Raw genomic sequence first — 27,883 nt, 5'->3', positions numbered from 1 at the left:
ACTGAGTTAGGAAGGTCGATGACATCTCCCCTTACGAAGACGCCACCTATGAGATCGACAAAAAACTCAATGATCGAATACCAAAGATAAAAGAGGCTCCACAAGATGATTGGTTGCAAAGCCAAGCTTCGAGATCGAAAGCCAACTAGTGGAAAACCTAGTTGGCTAACCGTAAGCTAAACTTTTTTGCAAGGCTATAGAGTTTAAAAAAGTTGCTAGAAGTAAAACCACTACTCACTAAAATACAGTTTAGTGTGAGATATTTACTAGGAAAATAGTGAAATAGTGAAAATATCACAGTAAACTGTATCAGTTAGCTTCAATATGGATTTTCTGTTCGATCAGGTATCGGTCAGTTCCATTCTGTTAATAAAACTACAGTTCGTTTTCGATCTGGAAGTTTTTATTCTCAACTTTTCTCTTGTTAATCATAAGACACATTCATAGTGAATCACATTTATTATTGTTAAAATTTGTTTTTCAAAGTATTGCTTTTAATAAATAATAACTAATAAATTGACCTACATTAATTTTGGCAAACTGAATTTTTTTAAGGACGGTAGGTACTCTATAATATCGAATATAACTTAATGTCTACAATTCTCAATGCTAGAAATATATTCTCGATATTTCAGATAATCGCATATGAATATAGGGAATCCCGTTATTCATTCACTATGTTCCGAAGTTTTTCCTTCAGAAAATAGACTTCAATTCAATGACACTATTGTCAGATTCCGATTTCTTAATGGGTTTTCAATATCAACACTATTGACATTTATAGTCAATACTTAGTTTCCTCCAAATCCTACGTTAGTAATTCGTTTTCAGGCCGCATTTCAGAAATGTGAATGATGGACATAAAAATATGTAACGTGTTCCTACGTTTTTATTGTCGATCAATCCTGTCAAAATTATTTGGATAGGTTTCATTTGGAAATAGTTACTATGTGTTACTGACATAATCAATCAACCAACACTTCATGTTTTGTTTCACTACTAGAATATCCACAATATTTTTATCAATGGTACTGTTCACTTTTGAACTCAATAGTTAATGTTGAATGGCATTCCTTTTTCTGATGTTTGTTATCACTATTCGTGCTATTTCTTGAATAGACATCATTGATGTACGTATACTTCAAAAGTTAAGTGAAAATTTAATTCATATTTGAAAAATATTAACGGACTCCTTTTTGCCAAAAAGATATTACGAAGGAACTCTTTACTTCTTTCCTTCACATTGTTAACCAAAATTAATCATTTCCGATCATATAATCGGTCGAATTGGAGGACTCCGAATATCTAAGTTATTTCAAATACATAGAAACTAACCATAGAAATATTGAAATTATTTTATGTAGCATATTCCTACTTCTCTGCCTTTCACTAAGGTATTGAAAATCACCTCTTTATGAACAATATACAGAGTGGCTGATATCGAAGTAAGACACATATAAGTTTGTTTTTCATATTTTATCCCAATACCTATAATATTATTTTCATTATCATGTAGAAATGCTCGATTGATGCATATTATGTATAAGGTATAAGATTCACTCTGTATATTATTTTTCGATAATATTACGTTCTATAATTTCTTGGGAGGTGGATATCTTCCAGTTTGCCAAAATCTTAATATTTTACATTTTTTCACATTTAGTAAAAATATTTAAAATTTTATATAACTTTTTTATGTACAATTCCCGAAAATTCGTGACCATTTTCCTCAGCTTTAGTCGTCATGGGTATTAGTTTTATTGAGTATCTGCTTTTGGTGTAGGGGCTTCCCTCTTGTAGAATAATTTGCTTTCTGGATGCCATCTTGGGACGTCACCCATTTCTTCTTTTTCTATCTCGCTCTCTAACAGCTGCAAATATAACTCGATTATACACTTTTTCAGACCACTTTATTTCTGTCAATTGGTAAGTTTGATGATTTTGATACATAATAATAATAATAATGATTGATGATTTTGATACATAATAATAACAATAATAATGACTACATCAGGCTTATTAGCTTGTATGAACCTGAGGGTGGGGAACGAATAGTTCCAATAAATTTGGCATTTCTCGTTTCCCACAACGGATTCAATATCCACCGGAGCGTAGAGCAACACGGGTGTTTCGTCAATACCGTAAGAGTGCCTTAGATGGTAATATAGCACTCTTAGGGCCGCGTTATGTCGATGGATATAGGTCGAAATCGCATATGCTGGACATGCTGATAGGAAGTGCGTTAAGATCTCGGACGCCTCGCGACAGGCCCTGCAGCTTGTGTCAGGAACCCCTATATCCATCACGCGACTGCGATAGACTAAGGTATTGAAGGCACCATCCTGGCAAGTCATGATGAACCCCTCAGTTTCCGACTTCAGCCCATTCGACCTGAAGAAAGCGAAAGTCAGGCGCTTTGATGAGTCAAGGTCTCCAATGTTATTGAAGAAGACCCCATGCATTGGCTTATCCTTGTGTTTCCGCAGAAGTGAGGTGATCTCTGCGGCTCCTATATGAGCTTTTTGCTGAACGGGTTCCAACTCGGTGACAGAGTTGTAGTCACCTCGTTCAGTGTCGAAAACTAAACAACTAAACCGAGTTCATCAGCTGTTCGGGCAGCTGCCCTAAAGAAAAATGCACCAATTCCTGCTCTCTCATAGTGGCGGAAAATCACAAACTTATACATATAAATATATATATATATATATATATATATATATATATATATATATATATATATATATATGATAAAGTGAAAAAGAAAAAAACAAAATATACATGTCTGACAAAAGGCAGAGTTCGTGCTTTCTCAGCAGAAGTTGAGAGCAGAGCTAGCTCTTTCACTAAACCTACAAATTATTTCCAATACATGGTTTTGATAAGAACATCTTGAAATTTCTACTTCACGTTAAAAAGTTGTATAGAAATGAATCCCTAGATAGTTAAATAATAAAAATAGTTTAAAAAACTAAAAAACACACTTTCAAGGAACATCGAACTGAAAAGTTAAAAGTTATTTTTTTGAATAAGCTTAAAACAATAACAAACGAAAAATACTAGTATTATTGTGAAAAAAGCAACGGGTGCTTGGTATACAAAAAATATGGCACAAAACGCCCACGCTTTTTTCACAATAATACTAGTATTTTTCGTTCGTTATTGTTTTGAGCTGATTAAAAAAAAATATTTTTAACTGTCAAATACAGATCCCGAACTTGAGAGTTACAAACAAACATACATACAGGTGAAGCTAATATGAAGCGTGTAATAAAAAAAAAGAAAAAACAAATGCTAAGATGAAAAATAAATAAACTTCCCTAATAGAAATATTCAAGTTTTATGTGGCACCTGAAAGGTTATAATATAATATTTATTATATAGGTTATAATTATATTATATAGGTTATAATAATTATATTGTTCAAAATTACATTGATGATATCAGCACAGTAATAAATCATTTGAAAACATTTAAGGTTTAAACCATCAGCTACAATCTGTTTCATTTTTTTTTAAATGAATTGACATTTGTTTCATTTCAATGGAGAAAACAATGTAAATGATGGCTATATTATACGAAAATGATGATTTGAACAACAAGGTTTTATGTTTCGGGATTGAAATATTAGTTTTATAACGTGAAATTGAATAAAATCAAAATGTTTGCCAATGAACCATATGCACTTGTCACTTGAAAAAAAAATGTAGAAAATGGTGAAATAGCAACAATCTGAGATCTCCGAAATGCCGTTTCACTTTTTATTGTTTCAAATAATAATTCCTCAATTCATTCACATAACAATTTATTCGTTTCAGTGGAATTGATTCATGTACTTATTCGTTGGACACATAAAAACGACTGTTCACAAAATTTTTTCTATTTTAAATGACACTTGTTTTTCAATGTTGAATGAATCAATTGTGAGCAATTATAACATTGACACATTGCTTGAAATTTATGATAGTGAATTTTAGTCATATAGGTACCTTTCTTTTCAACTATCAAAATATCGACTCAAATTTTTGCGAAAAACAAATAAAATTGTTTATTGATGATAATATTAACATAATTTCAAAAGATTGTTGATATTCGTAATTCGGCGCTGTTTTTTCGCAGAGCTAAAATAAAATTATCAACAATCAATTTAATTTGCTCGTAAAATATTGACTAGTGATTCTGAAACGATTTTTTCTTCGAAATCGAAAAAACTTAGTTGGACTGGACTAAACTCTGTCCATCCAACAAACAAAGTAACCCAAAAAATGATAGATACGTGATCAAAGAATGATCGCCACGTACATTTGCATCTATTGGGTAGAATAAGCAAGATTCCTTAAGCTGACCAATCAGATTCAACTTCAGTCGACTAGCGGAATTCATTCAGGTATATCGCTGCAGAGTCGGAGTGGTGAGTTACGTTACGTTACATTACGTTTTCAAAATGTCAAGTACTGATACGGCTGAAAAAACTGCTAATTTGTGTCCTTACACTACACCTAAAAATTTTTGTATACCCAGCCGCATATTTAAAAAAATCGGCGGCTCCTCTGTACAAGCAGCCTTGTCTGGAAGATCACGTTCACTGTACATGATAATGTTTTGGAGTACTTATATGCTTAGATGGACAAAGTATAGTCCAACTGAGTGAAATGCGAATTGATAATAAAGTGTAGATATATTGTGAAAATTTGTAATTATCCAAGCGAACGAGAAGTTTGTGCTTTCTGTATCTGTAAGTTCTCCATAAATTGTTATTTTTCAGATTGTGAAAATTGATGAGCCCCAGAAAATTGATCCACAAAAATGACTCGTTCAATATTTTTATCTTCTTATGTGTGTCTGTAAATTACCAAAAAACAAATAAAGCGTTTCTGTAAAGCGTTTCTCGGTAGTAGAAACTCGTCATTAAAAATTATGCTTGGTGATAAAAGTAGTAAATATTTTGACACTAGTTAATTTAGCAGCAATTGTATACGTAGGTAGGTACTCGTAATGACCAAAATATATAGTTGATGTACAGGACCGGGTCAAGACTATTACCTTTGTGAATAACATGTATTACATATTAAATATATTCTGGAATTTCTTTCCTGACTTAGCACTTTCGCACGTGCGATATTACATTTTTGGAGTTTTTGAATAAGAGCGAAAATATATTGAGATAACTGTGGTACACTGCTCTCTTGTGAATTAAAAATCCGAATTGTTGCTGTAGAAATATATGTTCAGAATATGACCGCAGTTTCTTTTCTTTTATTACACTTTGTCATCCAATGTAAAATATCAATTTCTCAACTCTAACAAATTGCAGTAGAACTTCTAACGATTGCTCCTATCAGAAAGCCATTTGACGGTTAAAATATTTTGAATGAACGAATGATTTTATTTCGGTACAAATTAATCTTCATACATATTTTCTCAAATGCAATAATTTGAAGACTCGTTCGTATAATATTCTTGGCGGTGTTCTTTTCAATGGTAATGTTATTTTTATTTTTAAAATAAATAGGTATCAATTTACCTTATACATCTAACTTATTCTTATAACAAAATTATTTGGAATTACATTGGTAAATATAACTTTTTTCGTTTGTCCAAGTACTTATTCGAGTAAAGAAAATTATTATATTTTAACTCTTTGATAGAGTTGACCACCAACCCTTTAAATTTGGAAAAAATCGACATACATAGATAGAGATATACAGGAGGGTTTTTTAACTGCTTTCTCGGAAACGAAAAGATCTACAAGGTCGGTTGAATTGGTAAAAAATTTTTTATTCTGGTGATTTTAATTGAATTGTCGAATTCAGTTTTTTGACTCTACCTCCTCCATTTCGCTGTCTGTCCCTATGCATGCTTAGATCTTTAAAACTACGCAACGGATTTTGTTGCGGGTTCTTACAATAAACAAAGTAATTCATTGCATAATATACAAAAGAAACACTGATAATTTTAGAGGTTTCTAATGTGATGTCGTAAATATACCCATTTTTTGCGCTTACATTGCAGAAGCTGGCTACGAGATAGATCAAAATATCGTACTACAGTATTGTACACCTTGAAAAGTTCTACAAAAAAGTCCGCGATGGTATACATTATTTTGGTTACTGTCCATATTTAAAAAAACAAAACATGTCAAATGTAAACTATAATTTGACATTCTTCAATGTAAAAATGCCACCCCTACCGTCAACCCCCTTCGAATGACAGGTACAACCCCCAATTTTTTAAATGGGAAGTATAGGTTTGTGATATATCTTTTGAAAGGTCTCTTCATTCTCTATTCAGAAATGTTATCGCTTTCAAGTTTATTGCAACAAACAATATAAAATAAATTAAAATCATGTGGTTACCAAAATTCCATAAAATACACTCAAAAACTAAAATGTAATGCAAACCGTAATGAAATGTAGAATACGAAAAAGAACTATGGATGTTAACGAAGTAGATATTCAAAATGTTTACCGCGAATGTCTTGGCAGCATCCTAATCTCAAATAAAACTGTCTTATAACATTATTTAACATATCAGGCGTGACCGACCTAATCGCAAGCGTTATTCGTTCTTTTAGGTCATTCAAATATGGAGGTTTAGTTTTCTACACACTGCTCTTTATATTTCTCCATAAAAAAAAATCTAATGATGAAAAATCAAGTGATCGCGTTGGCCATTCAATCAATCTTTGCCTCCCTATCCACCGATTGGAAAATGTATCGAGATATTGCCAGACTTTGTAATGTGGTGGTGCTCCATCCTAATGAAACCATATAGAATTCACTGGACCTTGAGGGTTTCCTTGAGTTCTAGTGGGCGGTAAATTAGGACATTTCTCATGGAATAGGGTAGCTACTTCCTGATGTGTTCGGGTTTTATCTCCGTAACCAATCATTTGTAAATCTGTTATTTTATGCATTTCCCTTAATATAACCATTTGTCAGACTCGGAGTTAACGAACTTCAAACTCAAATTTAAATACTGATAACTAATGTTGTAACATACAAAACAAGTTGACAAGGCGTTTCAAACTAACGTTGCGACGGAAATTATTTGCAGTTTTTTTAAAAGATACCATCTAAAAAGAACATTGCTATAGTTTTTTCTTACTTTCTTATTATCAATACCTCAAGATGAAATAAGTTTTGAGTGTATTGCAATAAGTTTTGAGTGTATTTTATCGAATTTCGGTAACCACATGATTTTAATTTATTTTATCCTAATTGTTGCAATAAACTTGAAAGTGATAACATTTTTGAATAGAGAATGAAAAGACCTTTCAACCGATGTCACAAGTCTATACTTCTCGTTTAAAAAGATGAGGGTTATACCTGTCATTCGACGGGGGTTAAAGGTAGGCGTAGCATTTTACCATTGAAGTATGTCAAATTATAATATAAATTTGACGTGTTTCGGGATTTTGTTAAAATATGTACCGCAACCGAAATAATGCATTTATTCCATTTGGTTTTTAGACACTGTATGTCTATCTATCTGACCTATAATAACCTTTTTTATCCTTTACTTTTTTACGAAGCGATTTTAAGCATTACAGCATTAATCGTTATCCAATTAAGTACCTACTTCAAATACATTGTGCATTTAATATACATCAATATGGCCCTTTACAGAATATAATTTGAATTAATATTTTCGAAAATATTATAGATTTAAAATGCAGGGACATAGCGATTCCAGCGAGGGCCGTTCTTTAGCACTTCATGATTAGCAACGATCGCACGCGTTTATATGTATATTTAATATCAGCACTGCACCCGTGTGGAGCCGGGGCGGGTCGCTAGTTTGTAATAATCTGATGTGAACTAATATGCAATGCAACGTTTCGCTGATTAGAGTTCATCATCAACTTTTTTTTAAATACGGACCTCTACTTTTTTAAACAGGGTTTTTGTAACCACTGTAATAACATATTCAGCTATGTATTACAATACAGGTCCGTGTTTGAACATTGGTTTATATCAGTGAGGATACACTACAAAAACACACTTTTGTCTATTTTCCACTATATTTCTTTATTGTTGACCGGTTTCGGCTATTACACCATTTTCAAAACTAACTGATTACATTTAAATCTGTAATCGTAGTTCTCCAGATGAAAGACTTCTTAAACAGTGAAGTTCGAGGTGAACTGAGTTGAACTTCAAAATGATGAGCAGCCACAGTCCGTCGCGTATTTCTGATATGTACCGCTCTCGATGGAATCGAATGTGCCAAGTCACTTGAACACTTCACGTGAAAGTATCTATAGAAGAGAGACAAATCTCCAACCTTTCTTCGATGTTCCAGACTATCAAGGTTGCACGTGATGTTCGCGTCTCCAATCAGGCGGATGGTTTTTTTCTGGATGGAATCCAGCAACTTCAGGGTATGTTTGGGGGCAGCGCTCCATATATGAGAACAAGACTCCAAAGAAGGTCTGATCTAAGCTTTATAAAGCAGCAAGTTGCTGAGGTGTGTACAGTTTTCTGGTTCGGAACAGTGTTTCAAGCTTTTGAGAAGCAGCCTTTGCAATTCCAGCGACATAATTGTGCGAAGACATATTGGTATCCATTTTAATCCCCAGCAAACTAATCGAAGCAGAAAGCGGAATTGTCTGACCTGACATTATTTTATCCGGTTCGGATATATTTATCTTCTTGGACAAAAACCGATGCCTGGGTTTTTGTGGCATTGAATTGAACCTGGTTACTTTCACCCCAATTCGACATCACTTCTAGATCCTCATTAAGATATTCAACCTCCTGCTGATAGCGAAGATGTGCATCCGCAGTCGATGTCCTGGAATCCAAATGTAATGACGAGACAAGTGTGCTGTCGTCAGCAAAGTAACATATTGGGTTATTGGTTATTTCCAATAAGTAGTTGATATAAAATGGAAAGAGGGTTGGAGACAATATGGATTCCTGGGGAACACCAGAGTTGATGGTGAAAGTATTCGAGAGATATCCATCGACGGCCAGTTGCAGGGAAAGTTCTTTCAGGAAACTGAAAAGCCATACACAAAAATGATCCGAAAAGCCATAGCATCGAAGTTTGGCCAGCAAATCCTCATGGTGGACTTCGGAGTTTCGGAATGGAACACCTGTCTCATAACCTCATCAGCTCCTTTCTGGATAACGTTACAAGATGAAACACCCATTTTCTGTATAACGTTACGACTTTATGTCACGAAAGAGACGAATCTTCTCACGTCAAGATGACATTCACAAGGTTCTCTTTTCAATATTCCAAAAATTCGTGAATAAGAAAATTCGTTAAATTTTCAATTTCCAAAGACACTTCAATAATCGCAATCTTTCGGAGTATCTGCGGGAACAAGTCCAGTAGAGTAAGGTCCGAAAACATTGCAAGCCACCAAATCACTCCTTGTTTTTTATTAATTATTAAGGAAAATTTCGATTCACAAAATCATACACTATTATGTTATAGGTGATTCCTGAATGACTCAAATAACATTTAATTAATTAATAAATAATAAAATAGTAATCGTAGATGAGAAGAGTGAATAACTGGTCATAATATATTCCTGTCCACAATCGAGTTTGTGTTTTTCCCAACCAAACCGTTATTCCAACACCTTGACACGTGTTTCGATCACCAAATGATCATCTTCAAGAGGAAGATCAAACTGAAAGCTTTATTTAGGATTCTTATGGCACAACCTGTAATTTGAAAATGTGGCTTAAACTTATTATTAAAAAAAATGTTCGATTATGTTTGATACCCATCAAAACCATAAAACTTGTCCAAGAGGATCATTGCGATGAAATTTCTGGGTGAAGTCTACCTGAAGTCAAATACGTTCATTTTTGAAGATTGGTGAATTTCTAGTTGTGGAATGATTATTAAGAAATATGCATTAATTTTTACAGAAATACTGCTCTAGGGCATTTTCCTTCATATAAGATTCACTTCCCATATTTCCATCCGTCAATTTCAATGGCATTTTCTCTGTAGTGAGTCAGTTTCTTGAAACCACTATGTAATTATAGGAATGTAGGCTTTCACGGATGGCGTTCAATGTTTTCGTTGGTTTCCGGATTTTGCCGGGGTTTTCTTTGGTTATAATCTTCAAACGTTTCAGTTGATACATCAAGAAGAGTACTTCGATGCCACTGAAGATGACTGCCACAGTTGCAGTTGAAACGTTTGGAAATTGTAACCAAAGAAGACCACGGCAAAACTCGGAAACCAACCAAAACAATGTAATTACTTCAATTCTTGTAATATATATATAATGTTCTGAACGGTCTTTCTGCTGGGTTATTGTCGTCTGAGTATAACTAAAACTATATTTTTTGCTAAACACATTTCATTTTCATTTTGTTCGTAAGTAAACCATGGTCATATCATGCTTTTCAAAGCAAATGAACAACAGTTTCATTCAATGGAGAGAACGGTAAAAATGAAGTTACGAACATTCTGGGATTTGTCTTTTCCGATATCATAAACAACTGGCCAACTAAGATTAAAAAAGAAACCTTGGATAGAGTCGAAAAACCAACAGGTTTGAAAAGCATAGAAAGAAGAAAAATGTACAGAAATCGTATCAATATATAAGATTCCTCGAATTCAGAGGCAAATAAAAAGTTACTATAGAATTACCTCTGGAATGGTTGGATATGAATAAGTAGTAGCAGTCTGGAAGCTTTTCGCTATAACGTCTATGCATTGTCAAATCACAATGGTCCACTAACAGTGGATATTATACATAGTTTCTCCAAAATCTCTTGTAAGTGGAGAGGCATATTCTTTTCTATGAACAGGAGGGAAATAAATCACAGCTTCAAGAGTTATAGACTCATACACTGTTCTTTCCTACATTCATATCCATTGTATTCGTGTTAGGAATCACACGTTAAAAGGTAAAACCTCGTTAGTCCTCAGCTCGCACAAGTTTTGACTTCTGAGGGTGTCGTACATAGGGGTGCGACAAATGGTAAACGGAAAAAACATATTTAGACATATTTTTTATTCAACTTTTTATTTTAATGTTTTATTTTTATATTCAATCCTTTCTTCACAATGTACTGATTTTTATAATATCAAAATAAACTGTCACCGTGGCCTAATGGAAAAATTAAAATATCACTATGACTTTTCAAAATAACCAAGAAAAGGTAAATACTTAACAGTTTCCCTCATTTTAATGAGTATTAGGTTGATCATCAATTGGAGGCCTGATAGTAGAAAGTGAGGGGGTTTCTGTCTAATTTAACGGCATTAAAATCAAATATATTCAATGCTGATTAGTTTCAATAATTAGTGTCCTATATACTTCTATAAAATCTATTATATTTGTGCTCATTGTTTTCCAAATCGTTATTAAAAATTGCCATACGAAAGTTTAAGTTGATAATCAGTGTCACAAAGTATAGACTTCTGTAAAGAAACCAACAGAGAGTCTGCTCAAGTGTAATGAAGAACAAACTGAAAAGTTCGCCTGGAAATGTTACTACGTACAGCTTGTCAAATGTAGGAAGAGCTTTCTGAATTCCGTTATTGTCCCGCCCACTAGATGTGCGTTCGTTAGAAGACTATGAGAGCGAGAGAGAGAGAGAGAGAGAAAGAGAAAGAATTCTCAAGTCTCTTCTTGGATTTGACAAGCTGTAATGTAATTTTCTAAAGTCAGTTCATTCAGTTAGTAATTTGTCATATTCATAAATGTTTCCAATAAAATGAAATTAAATTATTTTTATCGACCTATATGGGTATTTTCACCTTCCACAATCTGAATGAAAAATTGTAATGAAAAACTTTTTACGGATGTAGAAAAAGAAATCATTTCTGTTCACTCCGATAGTTATTGTGTGAATTCAAACTATTTTCCACTTGAAAGTGGAAACCTTACATTGAAGTGTGTTTTTTCAATACGTTGTAATGGATTTCATCAAATGTGGGCCAGTTCAACCATACAAATATTATGTTTACCAGTAACTTGTCGTAGGTATATGATAATTTTGCATATCAAAAAAGAGATACGAGATTATACAGATACATTGCAACCGTATTCAGAATTAAAGAAAATCTAATGGCACTCTGATATCCTCCACAAAAATGAATTTCGTTGAATATATTGAATTATTATATGAATAATTTATATAACATTTTTCATTATATATGGTATTCATCTCAGAAAGAAACCCGTTTCAGTTCTCACACTTTCATAAAAATCATCATAAATTCATAAATTTCAATCTGCTTCATTTTTTATTACAGTTATTTTTTCTTCCGTTCTTTGGACGTTTTCCATGTTTTGTGTTCAAGGATAAGTAGAAAACCGAAAACTAGTTCTCAAAAAACTAATCTCTTTTGAAAATATTTCCTTTTCAAAACAATGATACTAAAAGTAGATTATCAGTTGATCTTGACTTATTTATTTTGGGAAGGGTTAATAAAGAAAAAATAATCAAGAAACATACATCAATAAATGAGAACCAACCTATATTTGTTTTTCGACATCATAAATATAGGTAATTTTATGCAATATGCAACTTCACTTCCATTTTATCTCTGTGAATTTTACCATTTGCGACAAACTATTTTCCGCAATAATTTTTCTTTTCTTAATCAACCTGATGTGCTCCGAAGTAACCTCAAACTTGAAAATGTATGTCCTGCGATAGCAATTGCATCACAGAGAAACAATAGAAAGCATGAACTCACGACCGTATGCCCAATTTTGGTTCTGCGGTCTAAAAATAGATTAAGGAAGACGTTTCAAAATAGACTTTCACTTGCTTGTTTCGAGACAAGGTCTACTGGTATTTGATCTAATTACGCCTGCATTAGTAGAGCAAGTCGTTAAAAACAAAAATGGCCTTATTGTCAAAGACGAAAGAGTCGTAACGCATCACCGATCGAGAAAAAACATATTATGTGGTAATATCGACCAGATCATCTCGAGATATAAGTTGCGTAAGATGAACTTGAATTTTTTTCACGGAGAAAGTTAAAATAGCTGCTTCGAGGGTACTAATGCACGTAATTAGTATATCATTCCGTTATGCAAGGCCCATAATTATCGAAACTTGTACATGTGACCTTGCAAGGTAATTTGGTAGTCGGTCTGTGAAAAGTTATTCATATAAGTACTGGAATTTAGAAAGTGCCATATTTCTCATTTTCACACCACTACAGAAAATGGATATATTCGATAATCACCGCCAAGAAAAGTTAAGGAACTTTTAATTTTAGATTATCTACCTTCCAGCAAAGCTTCATTATAAAAAATGTAATGCCCTGGTATTTTAGTTTAAAATATTCAAATTTTATAACAATACCCGCCTTGAGATTGGAAGCTCATACATAAAATACAAAAAATTAGGTGCTGGTCTTTGCTTTGAATTGAATACAAAATATTATAGAAATTCTAATAGAAATTCTACTTGGGGATCACTGTTCTAAGTAAGGACGAAACAGTTTCAAACATGTCATGCTTTTTGAAGTTATAACTTCTTATGGGAGGGTAAACCGCTTCGTTACCTGACGCGTAACAGTGACAGTTGTCTGGCTTTCCTTTCTTTCACGCATAAGTCAGTGGAAGGCAGGCTCCTCCTCTCTCGTCGAACAGACAATCAGTGTTTAATGTGCGTTAGATATATAGTGTTGACAGTATTAAAAAAATATTTTTCATTATGTGAAACGTGGGTTAAAAAATGATGATACTAATTTTGTGAATGTACATTATTAGTATCATTATTTGATCCTACAAAAGTTACAACTGGATTATGGTAGCTACAATACAGTGTGTCCCAGCTAAAACTTGTCACCCCCCTAATCTGCGAACTCGTGAAAAAATTGAAAATCGCTCAGACCCGTCGATTTTTATTTCAAGGGGGAACATTTTCACCAAATACGTCGTTATTGTGTTGTCAACCCCCTCATCCTCAGCAACCCCTACTTCAGAATTTTCAATGAGACTACTATAGGTACTTGTGATACATCATTTTGAAGGGAATTCAATCGCAAATACGTCGTAAATGTACTGAAATTGTGGATCGATTAAGTGTTGTTGAAGTTTTAATTAAAACTTGATTTTATCAAGATATTTTAATTTTTTATCACCTAAAATGTTATCATCGTATGAAAGGTTCACTGTGGGTACGCTACTGTATTAAAAAATAATATGCTTTCAGAATTATTAATAGTTTAGAAGGTGAGACAGACGTTTTCATGGAAAAAAATTGTCGCCGTCTGTTTTTATATACGCATATCTTTGTTCAAGCCTTGGTATATTGATGTATTCAATTCACCTCATTCAACAATTTGAAAACTTTCGAAAATGGTTTATACTAAACAAGTGAGAATATTCATTGTAGCTGCGTATTTTGAAAATGGACGATGTGCTAAAGCTACGGATCGAATTTTTAATGAAATTCGTCCAGAAAAAAAACACATCATATGAGTACGTGATTCAGTCGAGATCAGTGCTGAATAAAAAAACATGAAGGAGAAACATGATGGACAACATACAATCTTTAAGACAACTTGAGACTATTTCTGGAGTTTCTAAAGGCAGAGTACATCAAATTTTGAAAGAAGCAAAATTCCATCCTTATAAAATGTAGAATGTACAAGAATTAAATGAAGATAATCCTGACAGACGTACAGGATTTTGTGAAATCATGAGTCAATTATTGATTGGTGATAATAATTACCTCTACAATGTGTGCTTTTCTGTCGAATCTTCCTTTTATTTAAATGGACATGTGAATAAGCACAATTGCAGATACTGGAATGAAGTAAATCCCCATTGAAATTCAATGTTTGGGCTGGTATTCTAGAAGACCATATTGAAGGTCCATATTTTATTGAGGATAACCTCAATTTTGAACCCCAGAATTACTCAGTTACTTGAAGATGATGATAGTCTACTTAAAGGCCAGCTCACCTCTCAACAAGACAGAGCTCCTCCACATGTTGTTGCACCTTTACGTCAATTTTTAGATGACAATTCTACAGGGAGATGGATTGGAAAGCGAGGACCGATATAATGGCCAATAGGCTTCTTTTTAAGTTTATATTACACAAAGTTTATATTACACAGCCAAATTCTCTTAATGATATACGCAGGAGAATTGTTGCGGAGTATCGTACAGTGACTCCAGAAATGTTGAGAAGTGTGCGAAGACATTTCGAAAATCACTTATACTTCTGTAAGGAACTGAATTTTTCATATTTTGAACCTTTCATGTGATTATTTCATTTTTGGTGATGAAAAATAAAAATATATCTTGAAAAACTTAGTTTTCATGGAAACCTCAAAAACACTTGAATCGATCCTCAATTTATAGTAGTCACATTGAAAATTCTGAAGTAGGGGGTGCTGGGAATGAGGACGTTGACAACACAATGACGATGTATTTGGTGAAAGTGTTCCCCCTTGAAATAAAGTTTCGGCGGGTCTGAGCAATTTTCAATTTTTTTCACGAGTTCGCAGATTAGGGGGGTGACAAGTTTTAGCTGGGACACACTGTATATATGAACATACACAAAACAATCAATGAAAGATTTTATCAAGAGATAACCTTTCCTTACATTATCATATTATTACACATAAAATTTAAGTAATAACCTAAGCTTTTCTCAAGTTAAACAATTTCAATATTAAATAGTTCAACTTATTTTAGTTTAAGTTATCACTTCTGTCAGGCGACTCGAGACGCACACGTTTTTTATTAGAATCACAGAAACGTAATCATGCATAAGCGCTACAAAGGTGCGGTGTATATGACAATCAAATAGTTAGAATGTTTTTCCTTAGGGAAAATTTGACAGCTGGAGGTTACCGATATTCAAAGCATAAATTGTATAAAAGTAAACTTTTTACTGGCGTCTAGCATTTAGACAATACAATTTGAGAGTGTTTTTCAAATGTGGCACCATAATTTGTGGGAAATACATTATTCCATATGATCACCTATGAGGAAAGTCCGAAGGATGGAATTAAAGTTCTTGGCTTTCTACTACTCCATCTTGATACAAAAAAAGGATGAGGGAATCTTCCAAAGAAAGGAAGGAAGTAATCAATTTGAAAATAAGTAACTCTATACATGAATGTGTAGATCATGCAAAGATTTCCTCATCCTTTTTTTGTATCAAGATGGAGTAGTAGTAAGCCAAAAACTTTCTTTCCCAAAAATTAATCACTCCTAAAAATATAACCCCTTCAATTCAAATAAGATTCCTCTTGGCTGGGATTAAATCAAATAGGTGAATGAATGTCATTAGGATGTGATCGCTGACATAAGCAGATCAAGCTTATTCCGTGACATTAAAAATCGTAATTCATGAATGAAGTGTGTGTATTTTCTATAATGTTATCCAATTTGATATTGAAGAGCCTTAAGGCAAGAGTCTTAAGGCGAAACATCGATGTATACCAGTGAGTATGACAGTGTTCCATGTAAGTGCAATTTGTTACCATTCATCTAAAGTAGAACTCATATGAATGATATCTGATTTTTATTCCACAACGAATGTTTGAAATACAAACTGAGTAGAGAAAAGTATCTTCTGTATAATTCAGTGTTCATATAGAAGTATTTGTTTCGAAAGAATTTTTTTCTTTCGTGTAATTCAATGTTAATATGAAAGTAGCTGTTTCAGGAGGACTTTCTTTCAGTTTGTGTCTGAAAGTTACTTCTTTGCATGATCTACACATCCATGTATAAAGTTACTTATTTTCAAATTGATTACTTCCTTCCTTTCTTCGGAAGATTCCCTCAACCTTTTTTTGTATCAAGATGGAGTAGTAGAAAGCCAAAAACTTTCTTTCCCAAAAATTAATCACTCCTAAAAATATAACCCCTTCAATTCAAATGAAATTAAACTAACAGAAGAATAGGAAACTATTCCATAAAAAAATGAATGGGAGCATACGTATCGCATCATATATCATACTCAAACATCTATCCAACGAAAGGTGTTATTTTTCATGTAGCTAACCATATATTCGATATAAGATTTCTAAATTATTTCAATCTTTTGAATATTTAATGCTCCGATTATTTATCAATATTGGCTCTGACAATCATAAGCCAATGTTCAACCGCATCTTCAATTTTAGACCCATTTCACCCTATCAGTTTCTTTTCTCACGAGAGTTGTACCATTTTAACTATGAAATAAACAAATATGAATTAGATAATCTTAAAATCCAAAATGATATATCAAGTCCGAAGACGAACAACTTGCACATAATTGTAAATAATAGTCGATGAGAGATGCGAATTCTTCCTTTACTCGTTATTTTATTACTCAAGTCCCTTCACCATAATGAGAAGTTCTTCACGTAATCACTCAATTTATGTTTTCTAACTTGGATTATCTGATTAACTTGATGAATTCATAGTAAACTTCCGTGTTACATTATTACTAATTTCGTAAATTGCTTAACAAATTACTAGCAGCCATAACTTGTTAGCAAATATCCAACCTTAATCAATACAGATGAGCAGGCATTCTAAAGAAAATTTCTGCATGATGAAAAAGTAAACAAGTGAGAAGTCAATATAGAACACACAATGAAGATGATACGAGCACTGTAAAATTTTCATAAGATATATTCCCACAGAATAAGCTGACCAGAAATTTTACACCCTCGAGTACAACTATCCCATTTAATTAACATGCTTTCAAGCTAAACTGGACAAACGAGGAAATATACAGTATGTGACAAATATATTATTGCTGCTGGAGTATTGCCATACTCGGAAATACATTCTAGAAATTAAATAATCTTAATTTAGCATTATGAGGAAAAATTGTGTTTTTGAAATTATCAACTGATTGATACGTATTATCAAACGACGTTACAAACGACACCATAGACATCCAATTGGAAAATTGGTTTTATGTATAAGAAAAAAGTGTTTGGTTGGTTTCAAATTCATTAAATTGGATCCATGAAATAATGCACAACAAATTAATGAATAAAAAAAGATGTGGCTACTATCACGAACAACGAACGTAACCTTTTAATGGAAAGCTGCTTCTGTTTTTGAAATTCATTAATATTGAAAACTCCTTGTTACGGTGTTAGCTCTCTTTTATGAAATTGATCATAACTTTATTAACTGTTCTGTAAAATCATATTCTACATTCCGATACATAGCAATTTAAATATTCCGGTGTGCGGAACTTTTGACATAGTCATTCCCAATTGTTCTAGAAATCGAAGAAATTTGAGATGACTCGCATTAGTATAGCTATTTCATCTTTTATACTTGTAGAAGAAAAGGATGCTATAAAAAAGTATATATTTCATCGCGTTTTTGACACATGTCTATTCTTTCGTCGTCCCAACTGTAACTGCCCTGCGGTTATCCCTACTATTCGTAACCAGCTCTATTGACTTTATTTTCTTATCTCCTTCTCTAATAGTCCTCTGGAATACCGTAGGATTCAATAATATTAAATTATCTAAAAGAACAATTCGTTCAGGCCAGTCCCAACTGACCTACACTATAGGTTATTGGACTGACACCTGTTAGTAAGGGTGTACTGACACCTGTCGGATATAATCCAACGCCCTTCGTGGTATTAGCCAGGGGAGTATTTGTTTCCTGATAGATGTCAGTCCATCAACCTACAGTGTAGGTGAGTTGAGACTGGCCTGAACGAATTATTTTTTTGGATAATTTGATTTACAGCCAGTCTTCAAATATGCATCCTTACTATATGTGAAGATTTTTTCCTTATACGAGAAATTGGGCGATTCGGATATACGCGATTGGTTAGTACCTCGTTTACGGGCAGATGAAGCGATGACAAATTTGTTGTTTGTCGTTCGCTTCAGCCTTGTTCGAGGGATGATGCTCTGAAAAGAATTCGATTTTTAATTATGGAAAATCATCGACTTCATGTTTATGATGGACACTACCTTGCACTAACGGGAAGCCAACTAGCCCGAAACCGGTCTGCAAGTGTGCCCGTTCCATTAATTGAAAATCGATTCCGGCAGTTGCAGGAATTGCTTCTGTGAAGGATCCTGCATTGACACATATCGGATTCCGAAGCCCTACATGGTATTAGCCGGGGGAGTAGTTGCATTTCAATAGGTGACAGTCCATTGACTTACAGTGTAGTTGTCGACCCAAAAATGGTCATTGTGAATGTTCATAATATCGTGAAAAATTAGCTTTGTCCGTAAATGAAATATTTGATAAAAATTATTATTGTGTGCCATCGTATGAATCAACCACCTGCAAAACATTAACCTTGAGTGGAAATCCCAAAGCAGTAGAGCTTGGACCCCCTGTATGTGATATGGATATAGGAGGTATGTTTTTAGAACTGCCCATACTGTTTTTGGCCTCACTTCTAGCTGCAGTGCGATCTTTCTGATACTATTTGAAGGATCTTCTTCTATCGCATCAAGTATAGCTTCTTCTACTTGAAGCGTTGTTACAGTTTCTGGCCTGCATTTTTATTAAAACTCCTAGATTCACATAATCCTGCACGTAACGTTCTGAATGTTTTAGCACATGGAATTACTCTGTTAAGATATCTATCCTGGTGAATTATCCGTGCTTCTTCCGTATTTCTATTTGCTAATCCATAAATGAAGTGCATTTTAGCCATTTTAGCGTTAGTAAAATTATTTGATGGAATCACTGCTAATTGACAACTCTGACTTTCACTGATATGACAATACTATCCCTTTCAGCTGGTCTCCAAAGTGAAGTGGCTTCAATTTATTTTCTCGAAACCGAAGCTAGATATGAAGAAAACACAAACGACGAAAAAGTTGTATTTTCAGTTGATTACTTTTTTTTCCAATATTGTTGGCTGTGGTATCCACTGGACCTAATAATTTCAATCTAGTTTGGGCAAAATAAGCGTCTTATTACTTCAAATAACTGTAGCAAATTTCAACCAAATCGGTAAAAGGATATTTAAGATATTTTTTAAATTCTGGCTTTTTTTTAAACCAGCGCCCTGTATTTCAGAAACGAAGCAGTTCCGGACAGATGTTCATAAGAATTTTTTTCTTAAAACGACCTAACGAATCACCCTCTGAAGTTTCGTAGTGTAGTTAGGAAACACCCTGTATATCGGATCTTTATTCACGGAGTTTGATATCTTATCGTAATATATTTCGAACGAAAAACCTGATATATTCGCAGTTAATGATTTTTTTTATCCAAAAAGTGACTGTCAGTTTGAAATTAATCTTCATCAGTTAGTTCGTGCTGACAGAAATGGTAGGGATCGCCGCTTTCATTAGTACCACATTTGAATTCAGTATATTGTTTTCCAAATCAGTTTTCCAGTCAGTACGAGTAAATGCAAAACTTTCACTCTTTCCATCCTATACTGTCCTCCATCGGGTGAAATGGGTAGGTGTCTTCAACATACCTTGAATATCTAATCACATGGCGGTATCGTACTGTATCAATATATTTTCAACAGCACAACCAAATCGGTGTTAGAAATTGGTGATATTTTATTCATACAATTTTGTTTTTATTTCATCCCCTCGTACTCAGAAAGGAAGCAACTCAAATTATTATTATTGAATCTTCACATATAGTAAGAGGGCATACTTGAAGCTCCGGGAGCGTAGGACAACACCGGTGTCTCGTCAATACCTTGAAAGTGCTTTAGGTGGTAATAAAGCACTCTTAGGGCTGCGTCATGTCGATGAATATAGGCTGAGACCGCATATGCTGGTCATGCTGACAGCAAGTGCATTAACGTCTCAGACGCCTCACGACAAATTCTACAGTTCGTGTCAAGAACGTCTATATAACCATCACGCGATTGCATGATTGTCCTCATTGATATTTGCTTCCTGCATGAGACGAATTCAAGTGGAAGTAAAGGTTATTGTTTTATGTTAGGGTTTTTGAAAATTCACGAACCGTGTTATGAGTTTTGATTATTGATACTTTCTGTATGTTTGTTTATATGGATTAGTGGATGTTTATTTTATTTTTTTGGTTGATAGTAAACCATTGCGGTGTAATCCCTTGGGCGACATAATGATTGGTATCATTGATACACATTCTTTCCTCCGTATAGATATCTTTCATCTTTATAGCTAGGGGTGCGTATTTCACTCATTACGTTTTCAGTGAAATTTTTTATAATTTAATCTCAATACTGAAAATGACTGACACCACCTTACGAACCCTCACAAGTAGAAACTTATGCGAACTGAGGATTAACGAGGTCACAATTTTCATTGTTCGATCAGCACGGATCAGACGATGTGAAGTGATAATCAAAAATCCCACCTTGCGGTTGATTGAATGCTTAGAACGGAAAACTTCTAACTAGGTACCCTCTGATAGAAGTGTTTGTTATAGATTTTCATCAATTATCAATCATTTCTATTACAAATTCAGTCAGATATATTCAAGTTATGTTGAAAAAAAAATATGTTATGAACAGGTCATTTTGTTTTAAATTGGCAATGAATGAGCTAATATGATACGATATGAAAAATGAACGTCAATGGAATGTCACATAACATTAACAACTCCTTATATTTCCAAATTATTACTAAATGTTATGTTTTTCTTGAAACTTTTTTTTCATATCATTTCGTTATCTCATTTACATCTCTATACCATGCTGGAAATACAGGAATGAAAATTTTATGTGACTTACCGAATACACATTACTCACTTCTTTCAGCATTTCTCTAAGCTTATCCACACGGTCCCCATTGGCCCTGGTGGGGAGGTATCGGGCTTCAACTGATGCGTCCAGCAGAAGAACCGCGAAGACAACGAAGAGGGAACTGAAGAACAATGTTTTTGAGAGCATCTTGGTTACTACAAAAAAAATCACGTCAGAAAATGTTCATATGTTGATTTCAAATTTGACGAATGACTATCCAGAATATCTGAAAACAATATTTTTTTTCATTTCGAGAACTTTTTGTTATTATTGTGACACCAGCCCCCGTCAACTTTTTGATTATTAGAAAAGTATCGGTATCAGAGCCATCTCAAACCAATTGGAAACCTATTCCATGATATTATCATTGAAATAAGAATTGAAAAGTTCTGGTAGCCCTGAGGATACCGTAATGGACCATATTGGAAACACTTAGCCATATAGGATACATTTAGAATTGTTTTTTAAGTCAAACAAGGTACAGAATAATCACCTAATTCGTTTAGGAATGAGGTCACTTGTTGAAATTGAAAGGGGTGTATTTTTAGGCGAGATTAGTTTTTAGGAAAGAAAAGTTTGTGGCTTTCTACATGTAGGAAACTTTCGAGGGAAGGAGGAAAGCACTTAATTTCAAAATAAACTCTTTATAAAGATGTGTAGATCATGTGAAGGGGTTTCTTTCAGATACAAACTGGAAAAAAACCCTCGAAACAACTTCTTTCATATGAATATTAAATTGTACGAAAATCACTTTTTTCTATTTTGTTTGTACTTTAGACATTCGTTATGGAATTGAATTAAACATAATTCATAAGAATGCTGGAACATTATCATCCTAAATGGAGATATTCAAAATTTGGAATAAAATATTGGTTTATAGTGAAGGGATAATATTTTTATAGTAGAGGAGCCCACGATGCAAAATGGGGATTTACTCGAGCGTCATAGAGACATATCAGGTTGCAAAGCTTAGATGATAAGAAGAAAAAATTTTTATATAATATATACCGTTTCATCGGTGGGGAAAGCAGCTATAGATTTTTAAATATGTAAAAAAATACTGTTGCATGGACATACTCGGGCGCCTCAGATATTGATAGCATCAATGTCCTACGTATTTTTAATATTGTTCGTATGTTAATCTGATCGTTTGCATGATGCCGGTGGTTTTACGTAAGGGTTAAAAGTGAAAAGAAAAAAAAATGCAATCGAGAGCGTCAAATTTTCTACTCTCATTCAATAATCTGACGATTTCGATCTGACGCAAACTCGCGATCATTATTATAATGTGCAAAAAAAATCGCCATTTTGAAATATTCAAGCGGGTCAGATTTGAGATGTATATGGTTCATTTTTATGTTCTAGACGTGCTCATAATCTGACGATTATCTAGAGGGATTCGCCTAATCTGACAAAAAATTTTTTTTTTAAATCATTGAACTTAAATAATTGAAAAGCTCAGGAAATACCATGCAAATAAATAAGTGTATGTTTTTTAAGTGGAATACTTGTATTTATAAGAAAATAATTTTTTTTAAATGTTCAAAAAAAATCAATTTTTTATAATCAATTGATTAATTAATCATCATCTTCATCTTCATGACGAACGAGTCTCTGTGATCAGCTGTGATGACGTCATGGCAACAGAATTCAGAGTGGGGACGGAGTGAGAGAGTAATAGATAGAGAAAAAATGAAAAAGAAATAGAAACTCGGAGAGGGAAATATAGGTATCACACAGCTGCACGCATTAAACTTTATCGACGAATTTTCGTTATTTCGGCTTGCGGAAATCATCAGATTATATATTTTTCGTTATCCTTGAATTATTTCCTTCAAAATGAAAAAAAATTAGCTACGCTCGAGAATGACGAATGACGAAATGACGTTATTTTTCAACTTTGCTGCCCTCCCCTTTCATTACATCACTCTCAAATTGACAGATTACTTGAATATACACTTTCTAGCATGTAATTAACTCACCCTACCACAATCTGACGCGCTCGAGAAGTTCTGATGAAACAGTTGGATAATAAAGGCTATTATTATTATAATTATTATTCTTTTACCATTATATGTGTTGGTCAGGCCCCATCCCCTGAAGCCCCGATACATTCGGGAGGGCGCGCCAGCATTATCAACCAACGACCACTCCCCACACCGTGGGGTGAGTGATTATTGGGTCCGAGAATAATGTGCCCTGAGCAAGCACAGTGAGCCAAGAACGACAGCCTTCTGCATCTGTCCAGCTAAGATTTCTGCCTTAGTGCGGCAAGCCGGTATGATTTTAAGATTAGAGAGTAGAAAGGGCATCATTTCATCAAGGACTCCAATAATAATCAGAACAACCATCTTGATAGAGTGGTCTGGATAGAGTCTGCGAAGTTCGAAGAGAAAATCTCGATATTTTTTTCGTTTCTCCTCCTTTTTTCGGACGATATTCGTCTCACAGGGAGCTGAAAACTCTACGACAAATATCGTTTTGCTCTGGTGGTCGAGAAGGCTTATTAGCTTGTATGAGCCTAAGGGTGGGGAACGAATAGTTCCAATAAATTCGGCACTTCTCGTTCCCCACAACGAATTCAATATCCCCCAGAGCGTAGGGCAACAGCGATGTCTCGTCAATACCGTACGAGTACCGTAGATGATAATATAGCACTCGTAGGGCCGCGTTATGTCGATGGATATAGGCCGAGACCGCATATGCTGGACTGAGACAAGGTCTTCAATGTTATTGAAGACGACCTCATGCATTGGCTTATCCTTGTGTCAGCACCCTTCTGGATACCATCAAAAGATGATGTGACGTGAGTAGATTCAACTCATCCATGACATTAAGTCGTAATTTTATGAATAAATTGAGTGCTTCATCTTTCGATTCCATCCAGAACGGTGCTGATGAGGTAATAATACGAATGTCTTGTTTCAAATCTCGAAGTCCGCCATTGAGAATGATAGTGTTCCATATAAGTGAAATTTTATATCGGAACTCTTTCATATATTATATTGTGTGGCGTTTCTAAGAACGATTCAATTACATAACGAATGTCTGGAATATAAACTGAATGGGGAAAAAGTGATTTTCTTATTATAATTCATTTGCATATGAAAGTAGTTGTTGCAAGAAAGCGTTTTCTTCCAGTTTATTCCAGTGAGTAACTTCTATGCATGATTCAAACTTCAAACTTATTTTTTTAAAGGTAGTTGTCAATGTTTCATGCTGAATTTCATTAGTTTGGACTTTCATTGTCTAATATAATATAATATGATTTGAAATTCCGAAAAGAACGAATAGAATTAAAAATTATAATAACCTAAAGACGATTGTGGATACGTTGTGGAGTAACTTGGCTTGAAATCGATTAAAACATGCCCATTTTTGAGCCTGAACAAATGAAGCTTCAAAATTTACGAATTGAAAGATTATGGTGATACATTAGTGAATTTATCACAAAAAAGAGAAACGTATAAAAAATTAAAAATTTTCATCATTTCAGTGTTTTTATTTCATCTTCTTCAATTCTTCAGAAAAAAATTCAAGCAGAATTGGCAAATTTTGGTGCTTTTCGATTACCTCCGGAACTAATCAACAGTTCCAAAATTTCAAAAACTCATTAGAATGAGCTCTGAAATGGACAAACTTTTTTAAATTTAACCGACTTTGTATCTCTCGTGGTTTTCAATTTTCCACACTGACACTTTGTACCTTAGACACAGAATATATTCTGGCTTTCTACCTTTCAATCATAATATAGATATAATGAGAAAGTAACAAAAATATATGTGAAACCTCTTTGCTAAAATGTGTCGATCACATACAGATGTTTTTTTCAGAGACGTACCAAGAGAAACAGCCATCTGAAATTAATATTTTATTTTGTGAACTTCGCGTTAAACGGAATTAATTTTTTCTCTAGATAGATAGATATAGGAAAAATTAAACTATTACGGAGTTGGAGGTATTCTGCTTCACTTAATAAGAACCTATCTTACTAATCGTCAACAAACAGTGATGCTCAATGGTACTATTAAGCATGGCGTTCCGCAAGGGTTTGTTTTGGACTCTTATTTGTCATGTATGTGAATGACTTGTACAAATACATGATTCCGTTCAAATCGGTTCTCTTTACGGACGACACCACTTTCGTTCTGTCGGATAAAAATAATGATATGTTACAGTCTCATCTCGACGAGGTATCTAATAGTGCTAATCAGTGGTTTCTATCTATCTAATAAGCTGACATTAAATGGTCAGAAAACACAATACATCCAGATTTCTGCTAAAAATCAAATTATCTCTAATTGTGAAACTAATGGAGTTGAATTACTTGGCATTACATTAGATAATAGACTCAACTGGTCTGCACATATTTCTCAACTGAGGAGAAACCTCTCGGGTTCTCTATTTGTTTTTCGCCAATTGAAGTACATCACTAGTGCAAATATATTAAAAACCTTATATTTTCACTGTTTCACTCCCATATTAGTTATGGTGTTCAACTTTGGGGACATTCATGTCATTCCATTCAAATATGCAGGATGCAGAAGAAGGCATTGAGAGTGCTGGCTAATATTGGATACAGGGATCACTGTCAAGAATATTTTAAAAAAACTCAGAATTATGCCATTGCCAACTTCATTTCTTCATTACGTTTTGATTGAAATCCATAAATAGAAACTATCTTTGGCGAAACAATGTCATATATACGAACATAACACATGAAACGCTCACCACATTAGAATAAATCGATTTCGTCTTTACTTATCGCAAAAAAAATCCATAGATTACTCTCTGTACAATAGTTTGCCCCTATATTTAAAATAATTCAGACTGAATACTTACAAGAAAAAATGGAAAAATAATTTGTTGAGGCATTGCTTCTATTCTGTCGATGACTTCAGAACACATTTTTGTGGTAACACACAAGTCACTACTCCTTTTTGAGTTTCAAAGTTTTTTCATATGTGATTATTGTTATTCGCTTATAAATTTTAACTTGTAAATTTTAGATGTAAAGCCAAACATGACTTAGTACAAGCATATTGTATTATGTAACGTAGTAAAATAAATATTATTATTATTATTATTATTAAATAGGAAATCAGAAAGCCGCGAAGGCCTTTATTCAAAACATATTGCTATCTTTTGTTGAAAAGTATGTATTTTCAACTACAGACTTTCTAGAATGTAAAATTCTGGATAATTTTTTTACAAACACGGTTATCCTTGCCAATATTATCATTTTTCTGTAAGAATTACTTATTTCCCACACAACCAAAGATAACTTTTCCTTTATTGATATTTTCAATTTGGAATTCATTTTGAGAACAATCTCATATCTGAATCAACAACAACTAGTATTCTGTAAAAGAAGTATATTGAATTTAGTTGTTTCCAATCTTCTGAGAGGATAAACAAAATATGAGACATCAATTCATATGAGAATCACTTGTACACCCTGAAGCATCGTACAGCAAACCAATCTAAATTCAAAAGCTGCAATGGAAAAATATACTTACAATTATTTGGAAATTTGTTGTGCTACGAAATGAAGTTAGTTGTGATATAGCGAAAATAAAAATTGTTAGCTTTATATTCTGCTGCAACTGATAAACTAAGAAGACATGAACTGAAAATTTGGTTTTATATCAAAGCAAGAAGTGTGGGCGATGCGCATATTCAAAGGGTTGGGGTAATTTAGGAACTTCCCCTGATGTGTTTACATGTTGAGACAAAGGTTGGGTTGATCATTTTTCCACCAGTGGTTTATACAAATGTATCAGTACATCCCATTGCCGTTTTAGATATCATACCCGATCAAACTCTAATATGTATTGTTTTTCTTGGAACGTCGAAATTACATTTTTTTTTGTAACTGACATTCCTATCCTGAACTCGACTTTGTTTTCTTTCAAATTCAAATCAAAATCACCATGGTTAGGACTCTACATTCAGAGCCGGTGGGGTGGTACTAAAAGTGACAGTGATCGTTACGACGGCAATACTGAGAAAATGCTTTAAATGCAAAATTAAATTATATTCCAAGTTGACATATAATTTACGTCTACGTTACGCGAGCCTTTCTTTCAAAATTAAACAGTATAGGTACTTTCAAATTATTATTTCTTTCGCAGATAAGAGCAGTAGTAAACAGTTTTTAAAACAAAAAATACATTCAGATTACGTGGTACCTATACAGTGCATTTCTTTAATGTCCCCCCCTTTATTGTTTAAA

General features: G+C 33.7%; 1 protein-coding gene across 2 annotated transcripts; it reads right to left on the bottom strand.

Annotated features, from left to right (window-relative positions):
• Nucleotides 1–385: 385 nt before the first annotated feature.
• On the bottom strand, nucleotides 386–27,303 carry LOC111502351 (uncharacterized). Of its 2 annotated transcripts, none has more exons than XM_074185722.1 (3): nucleotides 27,168–27,303; nucleotides 21,637–21,803; nucleotides 386–1,871 (listed from the first exon to the last, which is right to left on the bottom strand). In XM_074185722.1, the coding sequence occupies exons 2-3, from the start codon at nucleotides 21,793–21,795 to the stop codon at nucleotides 1,758–1,760; spliced, it is 273 nt and encodes a 90-aa protein (XP_074041823.1). In that variant the 5' UTR covers nucleotides 21,796–21,803; nucleotides 27,168–27,303; the 3' UTR covers nucleotides 386–1,757. The 2 variants fall into 2 exon arrangements, with proteins under 2 accessions (XP_074041823.1, XP_074041824.1); XM_074185723.1 differs by having other exon boundaries at nucleotides 21,655–21,803.
• Between the last annotated feature and the right edge of the window lie 580 nt (nucleotides 27,304–27,883).

This window comes from Leptinotarsa decemlineata, unplaced genomic scaffold (genome assembly GCF_025532065.1).
Source record: "Leptinotarsa decemlineata unplaced genomic scaffold, Ldec_3_MD MMD2_tig00078346_RagTag_RagTag, whole genome shotgun sequence".
Classification (NCBI taxonomy): domain Eukaryota; kingdom Metazoa; phylum Arthropoda; class Insecta; order Coleoptera; family Chrysomelidae; genus Leptinotarsa; species Leptinotarsa decemlineata.
Note: the sequence above shows the minus strand (reverse complement) of the source record. Positions and strands in the feature narration are given on the sequence as shown.

Bases quoted from the DNA above. Each gene is read 5' to 3' on its own strand.
- LOC111502351 (XM_074185722.1), bottom strand. From the start codon at position 21,795: ATGCTCTCAAAAACATTGTTCTTCAGTTCCCTCTTCGTTGTCTTCGCG. The intron at 1,872-21,636 runs GTAAGTCACATA...TTATATTTGCAG, and splicing joins AAGTGAGTAATGTGTATTCG to CTGTTAGAGAGCGAGATAGA.